The sequence below is a fragment of the Neofelis nebulosa genome, chromosome 2 (genome assembly GCF_028018385.1).
Source record: "Neofelis nebulosa isolate mNeoNeb1 chromosome 2, mNeoNeb1.pri, whole genome shotgun sequence".
Lineage (NCBI taxonomy): Eukaryota > Metazoa > Chordata > Mammalia > Carnivora > Felidae > Neofelis > Neofelis nebulosa.
The window spans coordinates 54,002,378-54,016,423 of NC_080783.1; the positions used below are offsets into that span (position 1 = coordinate 54,002,378).

Consider the following 14,046-nt stretch of genomic DNA (forward strand, 5'->3'; position numbering starts at 1 on the left):
TTTCTTTTTTCTTTTTTCTTTTTTTGTCCCCCACAGCATTGAATTATTTGAGAAACTGGATCATTAGGCTTGTATGTGAAAGCTCACTAGTGAATAATCACCAATGACATACCTCATTAGCTGTCAAAGTTTAGTATTAATATGGAGCAAAGGAGACAGTATACTTTGGAGGACCATGGAGCATCTCAAAAAGGTGGTTTAAGAACGGGTACTTACACACTATCTTTGTGAGACTAGAGGTTAGTTATCAGATCATCTTGGCAGTGATTGGGCAGAATTTGAATTTGTAAACTAGCGAGTTGCTGGGACAGTAAACGGTCATATCTTTAAAACTTATGGGTTCTTGCAGACATCATTTTGTGGTCTTACTTTGGAACAGATGGGTCTAAAGTAACTAGAAATAAGAGTATGACCTTAGCTAATCCATGATAAGTATATTGTGACTTAAACTGGCATAATATTTATGTTTTTCAAGTTAGCAGAATCCATTTTATAAGTAGTAGTTTCTGTTTCAGTTGTCAATTCTCCCTTCATAGCTGCCATCAGGGTTATTTTGTAACTTTATTAGTACCTCTGCTTACTCAGCCTCAGCTGCAGAACAGGCCATTATCTTCTGGAGATAAGATCAATCAATAGCTACACTGTCTTTCAGTGGGTCATGATCATGTATCAAGTTTGTGATTGTCCTAGTATGTCTAGTGCCATGTTTTCTTGATGTTTATGTTAAACGATTGTTTGGCATCATGGTGGATGCACTGCATTTAAGACTGTAGAGATCACACCTTGGTGATTGAAACATAGACAGACTCTAGGACCAGGATTATTATATTATCCCTTATTTCCCATAATCTGAACCTTTCGTAGGAAATAACCAAGTGACTTTTCTCACAAGTTGGATATGAGTTATTTTACTTTGTCAGTATCTAAAGAATTAATACCATATCTGGAGATTGTCAAGGACAAGGATTTTGAAGTACCATGATTAAAAGACCTAAGTGTCTACTAATCATTTAGAATTATGTTGCCCAATATGGTAATCACTAGCCAGCCACATATGGCTATTCAAATTAAAAGTAAACTTAATTATAAAATTAATAAAATTATAAAATTATAATATTAATTTTCTCAAATCCATTGGGCACATTTGAAGTGCTCAATAGCCACATGTGGCCAGTGGCCATTGTGTTAATGAAGTGGCTACTGACAGTGCAGAATATGAACCTTTCCATTAATGTAGAAAGTTCCATTATACAGATTTAGAAGCATCAACCAGCAAGGAGAGAAAAAATAAATAACCAAGAGGATAAAAAACAAAAATGCACAAAGAAGTGCATTATCATCAGTGGTTTCTATCATCAGGGGAAGGAGGGCCTTATTCTGTAGCCTTGGTCAGAAGTAGTTTTCAGTGTTTTCTGCTTCTGGACCAAAAAAGTCCTTGAAATCAGTCACAGGTGATGTGTGGTGGTGATGATGGCAGCAGCATCCATCAGGTTATTTCCTGTAAATAGTAAACAGAACTAGGTGGAGTCTTTCACAGATTCTTTTGATGTTCCTTCTGGACAATTCACTTCCTAATGTTAGTTTATAGAAGGAGTGTTTAGATGAATGTAGGGAAGCAAAAACTCCTGTGTACAATAAGTAACTCGATTAATTTATATAATAATAATAGAACCCAAAGAGAATGGAATCCTCCACTGAAGTATACTATAGTCTCAATTTTATAGGGACTTAGTCACTGGTTATCCTGGAAATAAGAACAAATTAAGGACATTCATAGTTTTCTAGGCTTTTAATTTTTCCATAAAATATATTCCAGATCTCACTAATTAATAAGCTTATTTAAACTTACAGGCAAATATTTTTACAGAAGTTATTTTAGTCTTTATATATGAATGTATATGAAATTTGTGTCCAGTTTACCTAGGACGGCTGAACTTCTCTGTTGATGTAGGTTTTTTCTCTTCCTATCTCAATTTTTCATGTTTTATATTAATTTTAAGAATAATAAAAGCATTTTATAAACATATTTTATCATCTGGATGACTCCATTTTAGTGCTTATGTTGTTTGTGGCCATGTTGCAGTAGGTAATGTTACTTTAATTATCATGGCATATATCTTAAACTCCCACAGAACCTGTGCTACGGCAATCAGTGCATTACCACTGAGAATTTTCTCCCTATGAATTGTGCCCAAAATTTCTCATTTAAAAATCACTGCTATTGATATTCTTTTGCACGCATATATATGCTTCTTACCATTGAGTTAGTAAGGATTAATACATTTGGAATGTATGTGTTCCTTTCCAAATGATTTTTGACTAAACACTATAAAGGAGGTAGGCTATGAAGTCTCTGTATTTTACCTAAAGTAAAGTACAATTTTACTCTCAATTTATGGCAAATTGAGAACCAAGATTTCTCATCCAAAATTGGAAAGCTGAGCCAACCTGGTGATGAGTTGTATATTGGAAATACATCGGGGATACTTTCATGAAACCAGCATGCCTAGGCATCCCTTTTCCCCTACACATCTGATGTAGTAAGTCAGGTAGGCCCCAATATATGTACTAGTAATTCTATACACAAGTGTTCATAATTTAATTACTTTTAACATAATGAACTCGGGAACCAGTTTTACATTAAGTAATGATTTGAATGAAACTGGCATTTGCAAAAAAAACAAAACAAAACAAAAAACAAAACTTAACCAGCCACTTTGCTTGAGCAGCTTAGTGCTGTGCTTATCATTATAGATTTACTTTTTAGAACTAGAATATAAGCTCAATGTGGGCAGGGGATTTTGATATGGTTGTTCATTGCTGTCTAGCCAGTGCCTAGAAAGTTGCCTGGCAAAATAACAGAAGTAGTAAATATTATTTGTTGTTGAATGAGTGTATAGATAAATGATGCTGGGTGATAAAGGTGATAAGTATTTGTTAGAAATGATATAATGATTGGGCTAGTGGGGGTAAAAACCATCACCTTTAGGGGCGCCTGGGTGGCTCAGTCGGTTGAGTGTCCGACTTCGGCTCAGGTCACAATCTCGCAGTCCGTGAGTTCGAGCCCCACGTCGGGCTCTGGGCTGATGGCTCAGAGCCTGGAGCCTACTTCCGATTCTGTGTCTCCCTCTTTCTCTGCCCCTCCCCCGTTCATGCTCTGTCTCTCTCTGTCTCAAAAAAAATAAATAAACGTTAAAAAAAAAAAAACTAAAAAAAAAAAAAAAAAAAAAACCATCACCTTTAAGCAAAAGTTAATTGAGTGAAATTTTGAGTTTCATGGCTCTATACATTTATAGCCATAAATACAGGAATGAGTCATGTCAAAAAAAGTCATGAAATTTGTGTAATACGGCACAGTCATCTTGTCTGAGAAGGCACATGGGACCTAAAACCCAGTGGAGACAAGATCATGCCTTCAGGGTCAGATCCACCAGAGGTGAGAGAGAAGTAGCTTCTGTTTGAGTTGTTTGTTCATTAATATTTAATATAATAACAGAGTTAGATTTAGGTCTGCCATCTTGTTTTTTTTTCCTCCTTCTGTTTTTTTGTTCCTTTGCTCTATCTTGCCCTTTTAAATTAATTTTAATTTTAAATTTTAAATTTAAATATTTTTAAATTCTATTTTAAGTTATCTACAGGCTTTTTAGCTATATTTTTTTAACATTACTTTTACAGTCATTGTTCTAGGGGAAACAATATGTATCCTTAACTTTCCATAAGTTTCTTAGATTTGATATTAATTAATACCACTTCACAAAAAACTTAGAAATCTTGGATCACGTAGGTCTATCTTACCTCCTCCTATATATGCTACCTAATGTGTCTATTTCATCTACATACACTATAACCCCTCAAGATGTTTTTTTTAATAAGTGCATTTATTTATTTTGAGAGAGGGAGAGAATCCCAAGCAGGCTCTGCACCAGCAGCATGGAGCCTGACGTGGGGCTCAAACTCATGAACCGTGAAATCATGACCTGACCCAAAACCAACAGTCAGATGCTTAACTGACTGAGCCACCCAGGTGACCCTCAAGATGTTATTTTTACTTTAAACAGACCTATGTATTTTAAGTGAAGGAAAAAGTAGGCTTTTATACTTCCTGAAAAAGTCACCATTTCCAGTGTTCTTCATTACTTTCTGAAGTCTCCATTGGTGTCATTTCCCTAAAGCCTGAGAACTGCAGCATTTCTTGGAGAATGGGTCTGCTGGTGCTGCATTCTGTTTCTCTTAGTTTTCTTTTGTTTGTTTTAATTAGTAAATGTCTTTATCTTCATTCTTAATATTATTTTTGTTGTAATCTTAGGGTAGCAGGTGTTTTTTAATCTTTCAGCACTTTAAAGATTGTCTTCTAGTCTCCTTAGTTTCTGATGAGAAGTCAGAAATAATTTGAACAGTTATATCCCTGTATGACTGTGTGTATAGGCATGGTTTTCTTTATATTTATCCTATCTAGGATTATCTGTGCTTCATGAATCTGTAAATTTATGCCTTTTGCCAAATTTGGGGGGAAATTTGGCTATTTCTTAAAATATTTTTTTCCTATTCCATTTTTTTCCTTCATGAACTTTGATTACATGTAGATTAGGCCTTTTGATAATTGTCCTACATGTCCCTGTTCATTAATTTTTTTGTCTGTTTCTAGATTGGATACTTTTTATCTTTTAGATTATATAATTTCATTGACTTACTATTATCTCCATTTTGCCTTAGGTTTGGCTAACCAGTGAGTTTTTCACTTCATATATTTTTCAGTTCTAGAATTTCATTTTGGTTCTGTTCTTTTCATTGTTGTTTTTGTTTGCTTTTGTTTGTTTCATTTTTGCTGAAATTTCCTGTCTATTCCTTGCAAGTGTGTTTTCCTTTGTGCTTTGGAATATGCTTTAAAAACCTTGTATGCCAATTCCAACATCTGGGCCATCTTAATGTTGGTCTTTGATTATCTTTTTTTTAAAAGATTGGACCACAGTTTTCTGATAACTTTTTTAATTGTATTCTGGTCATTATAACTGTTATGTTAGGACTGTACATTCTGTTACTTTCCTCTGAGGAGTGGTGACTTTTTAGACAATTAACTTGATTAGACTTAAATTGCAAATTCTGTCTCTTAGGCAGCTATTCATATCACAGTTCGGTTCTTTGATCCTGAGTACTGTTTTGTTCATGTGTTGGTTCAGAGGTGGTCAGAGATTTGGGCACATGCGGCTCCTCTTCTCGGCCTCTCTCCGTTCTGAGAGTCCCCTAGCAGCATGCTAATCTAACTGCAGCTACAAATACTTAATTGGTGGTGTGCTTTAGGCTGCAATTATACTTTATACGTTAAGTTTGTAAAGAATCTCATATATATTGCTCTTAATAACCTTGATACCATGCTAACCACTGTAATAGAAACTTTTCTTGATTTAGTGATCTGTGTATATCCCTATCTGCATTAAATGATAGCAGCTCTGTGTCACTTTATAGTGTTAGTATTATTTTTGTGTATGTGGTCTAGTGGAAAGAAAATTTAATTGGGTGTCCTTAGGCTAAGTTTCCAGTTATAGGTCTGCCATTAACTGGTAGTATTGCTTAAGACATTGAAATAACTTATCTGACCTTCATTATTTTTATCTATAAAAAGAAGGAATTGGACTAGATAATCTATAAACCTTTCTGGCATTCAAGCTTAAAAATTTTCCTAGTTGTATTCAATTATTTTGGTACTGGCACAGTTCTTTCTCTGTATTTTCTACCTCTTTTAAATCTCTTATTTTCTACTCTTTCATTTGATTTTTGTTGATTTCATTACCTTACACCAAACCATAAACCATTTAGATACATAATTTTTTTTTAATTTTTTTTTTTAACGTTTATTTATTTTTGAGACAGAGAGAGACAGAGCATGAATGGGGGAGGGTCACAGAGAGAAGGAGACACAGAATCTGAAACAGGCTCCAGGCTCTGAGCTGTCAGCACAGAGCCCGACGCGGGGCTCGAACCCACGGACCGTGAGATCATGACCTGAGCTGAACTCGGACGCTTAACCGACTGAGCCACCCAGGCGCCCCTAGATACATAATTAAAATAAAATACTTAAATGACAGTTCTGTGTTAACATAACTAGCAATTCAGCATTTTTCAAAAATTCCTAAAATGTAATTAACAGATAGATACTGGAAAACTTTTATTTTAGCATTTAACATTGGTGACTAGGTTTATTCTGAGCCAAATACTTAGTTCTCATGCCTGAATATATCTGAAGTCATGTACCTTTGATAGATTACATTAAAACTTAGTTACTTATATTTTTATGCAGAGCATATTTATTTCTGAGTGATCATTATTACAAGATAATGATAATTGGATATTTCATTCTTAGTCTATATAGAAACATGGGATATTTTGTACTCGGTTTATATAGGCTTTATCTTATATCATTTCCTTTGTTTACTTGTTTAGTGTAATACCACAGCACTGTTTTATGATGTAGGTATAGGTTTCCCTCAATGAAAACGATTTGAATAAAGTTATCTGACATCAGTTATTAAATTAATTTTTGTTCCTTTCCGTCACTAAAATACCTTATGGTGTTTAATAATGTTATTATTTGCTCTCTTATTCAGAGTCTGTTCTACATATGTGCTCTTTATACATTGTTATGTGGAACCATTTAAGGACTTTTTTAATTTTTATATAATTATTGATTATATATCTGTGCCTAGTGATTAAGAAAAATAAGATGGTCAAGTGTTCATTGTGTGGAAATAATATGTTGTTATTTCACATACACTTTATCAATGTTAACAAAACTTTCTTTGGTCTATTTCACAGGTAACGTTTGCAGACAGAAAAAGTAAACTGTCAAGGAATTCATACTGTTTGGTACCGGTTATTTGGACCAACTTAAGGAGTCTTTGATTTATCAGACCACTGTCAACAAAAAATGAAAAGTAGTGTGGCACAGATAAAAGTAAGTGTTTGAAATTTATAATGAAGAACATAAGCTTGTAGTCCATTATCTGTCCTTTAATCAAACATGCATTTACATAAATAGGACATTAGAAACAGACATTGTACGCATATCTAACTTAGACAATTTCAAATGTAGATCCTTGGTCAGATAGAAGCAATAGTGTGCAAGAGGACAAGTGAGAAGAGAACATGCGGGACGTGTGCGCATGTATGTGTCCATGTACATGTGTGTGTATATCAATGCCTGCACAAATCAAGAAAGTGCATGTGAGTGAGCACATGCAGAAGAAAAGTAAATAACAGGGCAAGAGAATCCACCATTCTTAAAGAGCATACTTTCCTGAATGAGCATGAAATGGAGGACAGGTGTCTGCTTCCTCAGTTGATCATAGTTCCTGCATGTCTATCTACAAGTGAGCCTTTTATTGAATATTTCATATGCATAAATGAGTTCTTTATTCTGTGTCATCCTTTACTTAGACATTATAAATTTATCTATTTAACAGATAGTCACTGAATTCTTAATTATGTCCCAGTGACTGTTCTAAGTACTTTAGGTAAAATGGTAAACAAAACAGAAATCCTTGGTTTTGTGGAGTTTGCATTCTAGTAGGGGAAGACAAAATAAATTATAAAATTAATACATAAGTCATTTCTATGGTATGGTACAGTGTTAAGTGCTAGATTCGGGCTGTAGACAAAAGAAATAGGATAAGGTTGATCGGTAGCATTGGAAGTTGCAATTTTTAATAGGGACCCACTGAAAAAGTAGCTATCTGAGCAGAAACTTGAAGGATATGAGGAAGTCAGCCATGCAGATGACCAGGAGAATCATGTGCCAGGCAGAGTAAACAACAAGTATGAAGACGGAGTCTAGTGTGGCTGAAGCAGGCTGTAAGAAAGGTAGAGTGGTAGATACAGTCAGAGCAGTAACAGAACCAGTAACTCCATCTACTTTCAGAGCTGCTCCTCTGCCTGTTACTGGACTTAGCAGGAGGAGAACAAACCATTCCACTTTTTTTCAGTTTCACAGATAAACAGGCGCGTCATTTCTTGGGGCATAGAGTCAGTAAAGGGGAGGGTATATTTTTAATTATAGATCTAGGCACTGCTCCCTTCCTCTCTCCCCCACCACCCCTGCACCCCTAAACTTTCTTCTTTAAAGAGAACCAGTAGACCGAGCTTAACAGTGGACACCAGGCACTGAGGCAGGCTCTGCTGCAATCTTTTCTAAATCCTGTTGACTGTTGTACTGTCGAGCAGAAGGCTAGGTAGACACCCAGCCCATCCTTGCATCTATTTTGGTGGGAACTCACTGTCTCAAGCAGACCCATCTGTCAGTAGATACCTTCATATATTGTTCTGGAATCTGCTTCCTTGGGACTTGTACTCGTTGGTCCAGTGGCACTTAAGCAGTTGATTAATTGTGAGCCTAGTAGGTTGCAGACCGTACTAAGAGCCGGGGACATAAAGAAAAAGGAGACCTGGTGTGTAACTGGCTCTTGACTGACAAGAGCACTCAGGTTTAGTCAGATACTTTTTTCACAGAGGGAGACGTGTTTAGTCTTTCTCAGGATCCTCTTCCTGCTCCTCTTATACTGTGCTTCTCCACCTTTGCCTCCTGTGGTCCTGCTGAGTCCTCTGTGGCATCCCCCTAGGCTGAGAGTGGCTATCTTCAGTCACATGCCCTTCAGGCTTGATGGCTCAGCTCTCTCTGCTAATATTCAATCTAGTCTGCCTCCCTTTTTCCATCCTTTTAGCTACAGGCAGGTCCAAAAGCTGGGTGGGGCCCGTTTTTACCTCCGGTGAAGCTCACATCTTCCTTTAATGTTCTGAGGACTTACCTGCTAGGTTCAGGAGGCTTTAGCTGAGGATTCCTTGTTTTTCCATTGAGTCTTACTGCAGCCTCCTTAGCTATCTAGAAGGAAGTTACCCACCTATTGCCAGCCCTTCCTCTCCTTGCTCTTAAAGACTTGTTCCCTGCGGCTAATGGATGCTCAGAGGTCTGGATTCAGGGTTTCTGCTCCACTCACCTTCATATACTGCTCTGTTTATATTGTTAGAGACTATAGGTAACTGCATGATATAAACATTTGTTTTGCTTAATGAACAATTTAGAGAATTTTTTAAGGTAATTTTGACAATATATTATTTTCAACTGCTACTCTGACTTACAATCTGAACTTTATGATAAAAGAAATAGGAAAATTCAGGTTATTATTTGGATCAAATGTCAAAAATGAGTGAAATCTTGTTTATCTACCAAGTCCGAGTTCAAATCCTCCTCTACCCACTGTCATCCCTCAATATTCAGTACTGTTCCCTACTCAAGATGTCCTGTTAGCACTTCTGTGTGTGCCAGTCACATTAACTTGATCATATTTACGAAATTCTGATTCACGACTTCAATATTTTTGGTTTCCCCCCATGCCTACAACAGATGTTGCGGAGATGTGTTAAAAATCATTAGCAAAGAACTGAGGCCTTTTCCCTAATGTAATCAAAATAATTGCTATGCCTTATAAAAGAAAAAGTAGACCATGCAGTTTTGTTGAGTTCTCTCTCTCTTCCTCCTGTCCTCCTCTTCCTCCTCTTCTTCCTCCTCTTCATCCTCCTCTTTTTCTTCTCCTTTTTATCTCTGTTGTTCTCTCAGGAACATACAATCTGATATGTTTAATTACGGAAATCTTTACAATCGTCTCTCTCCCATAAGATCCTAAGTTCACTGAGGGTTTTTCCTATCTTGTGTATCCTCCAGAGTATCTACACAGGAAGAGCTGTAAATGATCAGTGAATACTATGTTTGATGTTGCCATGAATCTAATGAATCTTGTGCTCCATTTTAGGTTTAGGATCTTGGTGTCAGGTTTTGTAGAAATCTATGTCCTACATACTGAACAAATGTCCTACTTCATTGTGTTGCTAAGGGAAATAATTTTTAAAACTTTCTTATATGCATTAGAAACATAGAAACAGGATTTTAAGATAGTTGTATTCAGTATAAAATAGTAGCCAAACTATGGCTACTGTAAATTATAAATTTTGATCACATGCTAATTCACCTACATACAATAGTTTGTATATACTATTAGAAAAATTCAATAGTTGTGGGGGGAGAAAAATTCAATAGTTAATGAGATTGTTTGGCAATATATTTATGAGAATGTTAGACTCAAACTGCTGTTAATTAGATGTTCATAAAACAAGAAGTTGAAGTTTGTATTTCTGTGCAGTATAACTTTCTATTTTTTTTTAATTTTTTTTTTTACATTTATTCATTTTTGAGAGACAGACAGAGACAGAGCACAAGCAGGGGAGGGGCAGAGAGAGGGAGACACAGAATCTGAATCAGGCTCCAGGCTCCCAGCTATCAGCACAGGTCCCGACGTGGGGCTCGAACTCACAAACCGCGAGATCATGACCTGAGCCAAAGTCAGATGCACAACCAACTGAGCCACCCAGGCACCCCATAACTTTCTATTTTGAAATGTTTCTTTTTCTTATTAAGGAGACAAGCATATAAATATGCAGAACAAGTTGCTCATTATTTGATTTACATTTTCTTAGATTTCTAGGTGAAGGTACTTTAAAAAAACATACAGTTTTTCTTTTCTTATAATTAGGTAGTTAAAATTATTTTAATTCTAAAAAAAAACCAAAAAACAAAAAACTGGTCAACATGAATTTTCACCAGTAATGTAAAAAACTTACCTATTTACAGAGATAAATATTTTGACTTTTTAACTATATTTGGATTTTTAAATTAGGATGTGTTCTCACTGGATAGTTCATATCTCTCACTCCTGTGACCTGTCTCTTCAGTTTCATGTTATAGTGCAGTTACTTATTTGTATGTCTTTTTTTTTTCCAAAGGATTTGGCATAGGAGCTATCTCTCACAAATCGTGTTTTTCAAATCTTTAACATAGTGCTATACATATCAGACTTTCAAATGTTTTCTGAAAATAAAAAAGAATTTTCATAAATATACTAGAGTTGGTTTCTTCTAGCTGTTTATTCAGATTTACTAACCTGGATTAAAGTGGTTTTATAAGCCAAAGTAGATCCAAGGAGGTAAGTGCAATATTATAAGACTTCGATATAACCACAGAAGTGAGCTCTTTGTGCCAGAAGACCTCTGGCCCTTAGTCATGTTTTTCACCAAGAAAAAACTTTGGTCTTGTTTTTCACCAAGAGAAGGTCTTTATAAAAATGATACTCTATACATTTATAATTTATTATATAGGAATAAAATATCAACTAAGTAACTTAGCATCACAAATTTGAGAATTATTTTCTTCTACCTTGAATTTTTCTTGTTTCAAAAAAGTGGTTGGTCCATAGTGAAACCAGAGATCTGCCACAGATACTTACCTTGGAGGCCCTGAAAATTTTCTTTTATCTTATGTACTATTTAGATAACATGTATTATTCTTATGATTTAAAAAAATGTTTTGAAATAATTTGTACGGCACTTCTGTTTTTCTGAAAGACATATTTCATTTTCTGTGTGTTTTTATCATAATTTTTTAAATGTCCCCCCCCCCCTCTTTTTTTTCCCTTTGAAAGCATTCTTCTGGTCATGACAGAAGGGAAAACTATAATTCATATCAGAGGACCTCCTCTCCAGAAGACAGGTAAATAATTTTATGTGCTTCTGCAATTTAAATTTTTTGTAATAAGTTTAAGAAATTATTTAGCTGTTAGGTTCCTAATTTTAGGGTGAACAATTTATTTTTGATGGTTTTCAGTATTATTTGAATAAGCTTGAGGACAAATCATTTTTGAATGACTGTTCTGGTAGTTTCTAGTAAATAATTCTAGATTTTATCTAATTTTGGAGGTGAGAAAGAATAATTTCAGCATATCAAAAAATTAAAGTTATAAAATGAAATGAATACTAAATGAAAGTTTATAAAATGGAAAACGGAGTTGAAATTATTTTGAAGTGTTGCTTTTGTTACCACTGTCCTATACATGGCTCTTAATAGATTTCAGAATGCTTTTATGTGTATCATATCTTATAATTGTGTTAAGATCAAAGATCTAGAAATATTACTATTGTTTTAAGTTAAGTATTTATTTTGAGAGAAAGCACATGAGTGGGAGAGACACAGAGAGAGAGGGAGAGACAGAGAACCCCATGCAGGTTCCGCCCTGTCAGTGAAGAGCCCCATGGGGGGCTGGAATCCACGAAACGTGAGAGCATGACCTGAGCTGAAATCAGGAGTCACATGCTTAACTGAACCACCTAGGCACCCCGACAAATATTACTATTAATGTTCATCAGGCATTCATGGTAGTACTTTGATTATTTTACTTAGTGAACTATGACCATTAAAAATAATTTATGAAGGGAAAAGCATCCTCTAAACCTTCTTTCAGTTGTCTGATCTCTGCCTTACCCCGTATGTACTTTCTTTCTTCTTATGCCACTCTGCTGTCTCTAAAAACTTTTGTTTCATTGACATCAAGTTAATTGTGATGGTTTGCAACTACTTAGTACTTTTCATCAATCATCTACTCTGTCTAAAAGAAAAAAAAAAAAAAACTCTCTGCATGTACTGATGCACACCTATATCTGTATGTATATAAATTACTTGTAGATGTATACAGTTGACCCCTAAACAGCCTGGGAGTTAGAGGCAGTGGTGCCCTCTGCAGTCAAAAATCTGCTTATAACTTTTAACTCCCCAAAAAGTGACTACTAATACTTTACTGTTGACCAGAAGCCTTACCAGCAACATAAACAGTCAACTAATATTTTGCATGTGTTATCTGTGTTACATACTGTATTTTTACAATAAAGTAAGCTGGAGAAAAAATGTTATTAATAAAATCATAAGGAAGAGAAACATATTTATAGTACTATGTTGTATTTATTGGAAAAAAATCATGTATAGGTGAACCCTCACAATTCAAACCTGCAGTTGTTCAAGGGTTAACTATACATGAAATATGAATCACTATAATTACTGTGTATGTTACTATGTATGTTTATTATGTGTGTACATGTTTAACTTCTCTTAAGGTTCTCTGATTTTATTGTTTTAGGTTTAAGGCAGATCTTATACTGTCATCCTTGTTTGCTAATAATTTAAATCTGTTTGCACTGCTATTCGGTAAAGCAGATTCAAGAATAACAGCTGATGTTTTTTGGATGTCTGTTGGAGTGAGTTAAACTGTTCTTTATGGAGGCCAACCCATGACTTTGGTCTCATTTGTGGTTATTGCTTTGATAAAATGAGTCAACTAGGCAAATGAGTCATTTGCAGGGTGGCCTTTTTCATGCTAACTACATATGATATCCAGATATATAATCCTTTACTTGAGACAGTGTGAATCAGGATGACAGGTTTGGTTACGTGAACTCTAGTAGTTATTTTGTACACAAGCTGAAAGCTTCTATAGTCGAGACTAAATGAATGTCAAACCAAATAAGCTGTTTGTTAAAAATAGTTTGATAAGACATTATTCAGTCGTACAGTTACTTTAGCATTACCAGTATATGACTTTGCTAAGTATTTATAACATAGTTGTTTTCATCTTATAACTTTGGTTTTCTTATTTTATGTGTTAGATATGCAGAACAAGACAGATCCCCTCGGGATAGAGATTGCATTGATTACAGCAGGTCGGACTATGAGCGTTCAAGAAGAGGACGATCTCATGATGGTAGCATGGAGTCGCGGTTAGTACTGGAAATTTTAACTATAGAAAAATCACACTCGTTTAAATTTTTTTTTACACTTCATAATGAAAACAATAATAGCTAATTTTAAACGGATGTTCTTAGGTGCCAGGTTTCTAATAAAGACTTCATGTGGATTAACTCCTTATTGCAGTAAATATATGAAGTAGATACTATTGTGTATTTTATAGATGAAGAAACTGAGGCATAGAGAATTAAGTCATTTGTTTTTGTTTTAGAAGCAAGTCTGTGGCAAGGCCAGGTCTGTCTGACCCTGAGCCTAAGCTCTTATTCATGATATGATACTGTAGTGCATGAGGATGAGTTTTGAGGTGTGAAAACTTACTGAGTGAAAGTCATTGATACCATATGGATAGAGTGATCTCAGTTTACTTTGCTGCATGA

General features: G+C 35.1%; 1 protein-coding gene across 2 annotated transcripts in view; it reads left to right on the top strand.

The window, feature by feature from the left end:
• CWC22 (CWC22 spliceosome associated protein homolog) overlaps positions 1-14,046 on the top strand; it is a 56,489-nt gene that overhangs the window by 8,812 nt on the left and 33,631 nt on the right. The window contains exons 2-5 of one of the 2 annotated variants that reach the window (XM_058712510.1): positions 3,297-3,436; positions 6,811-6,949; positions 11,520-11,587; positions 13,531-13,641. In XM_058712510.1, coding sequence (XP_058568493.1) covers positions 6,923-6,949; positions 11,520-11,587; positions 13,531-13,641 — 206 coding nt within the window. In that variant the 5' untranslated portion in view covers positions 3,297-3,436; positions 6,811-6,922. The remainder of the gene's footprint in view (positions 1-3,296; positions 3,437-6,810; positions 6,950-11,519; positions 11,588-13,530; positions 13,642-14,046) is intronic. The other variant, XM_058712501.1, reaches the window with a different exon arrangement.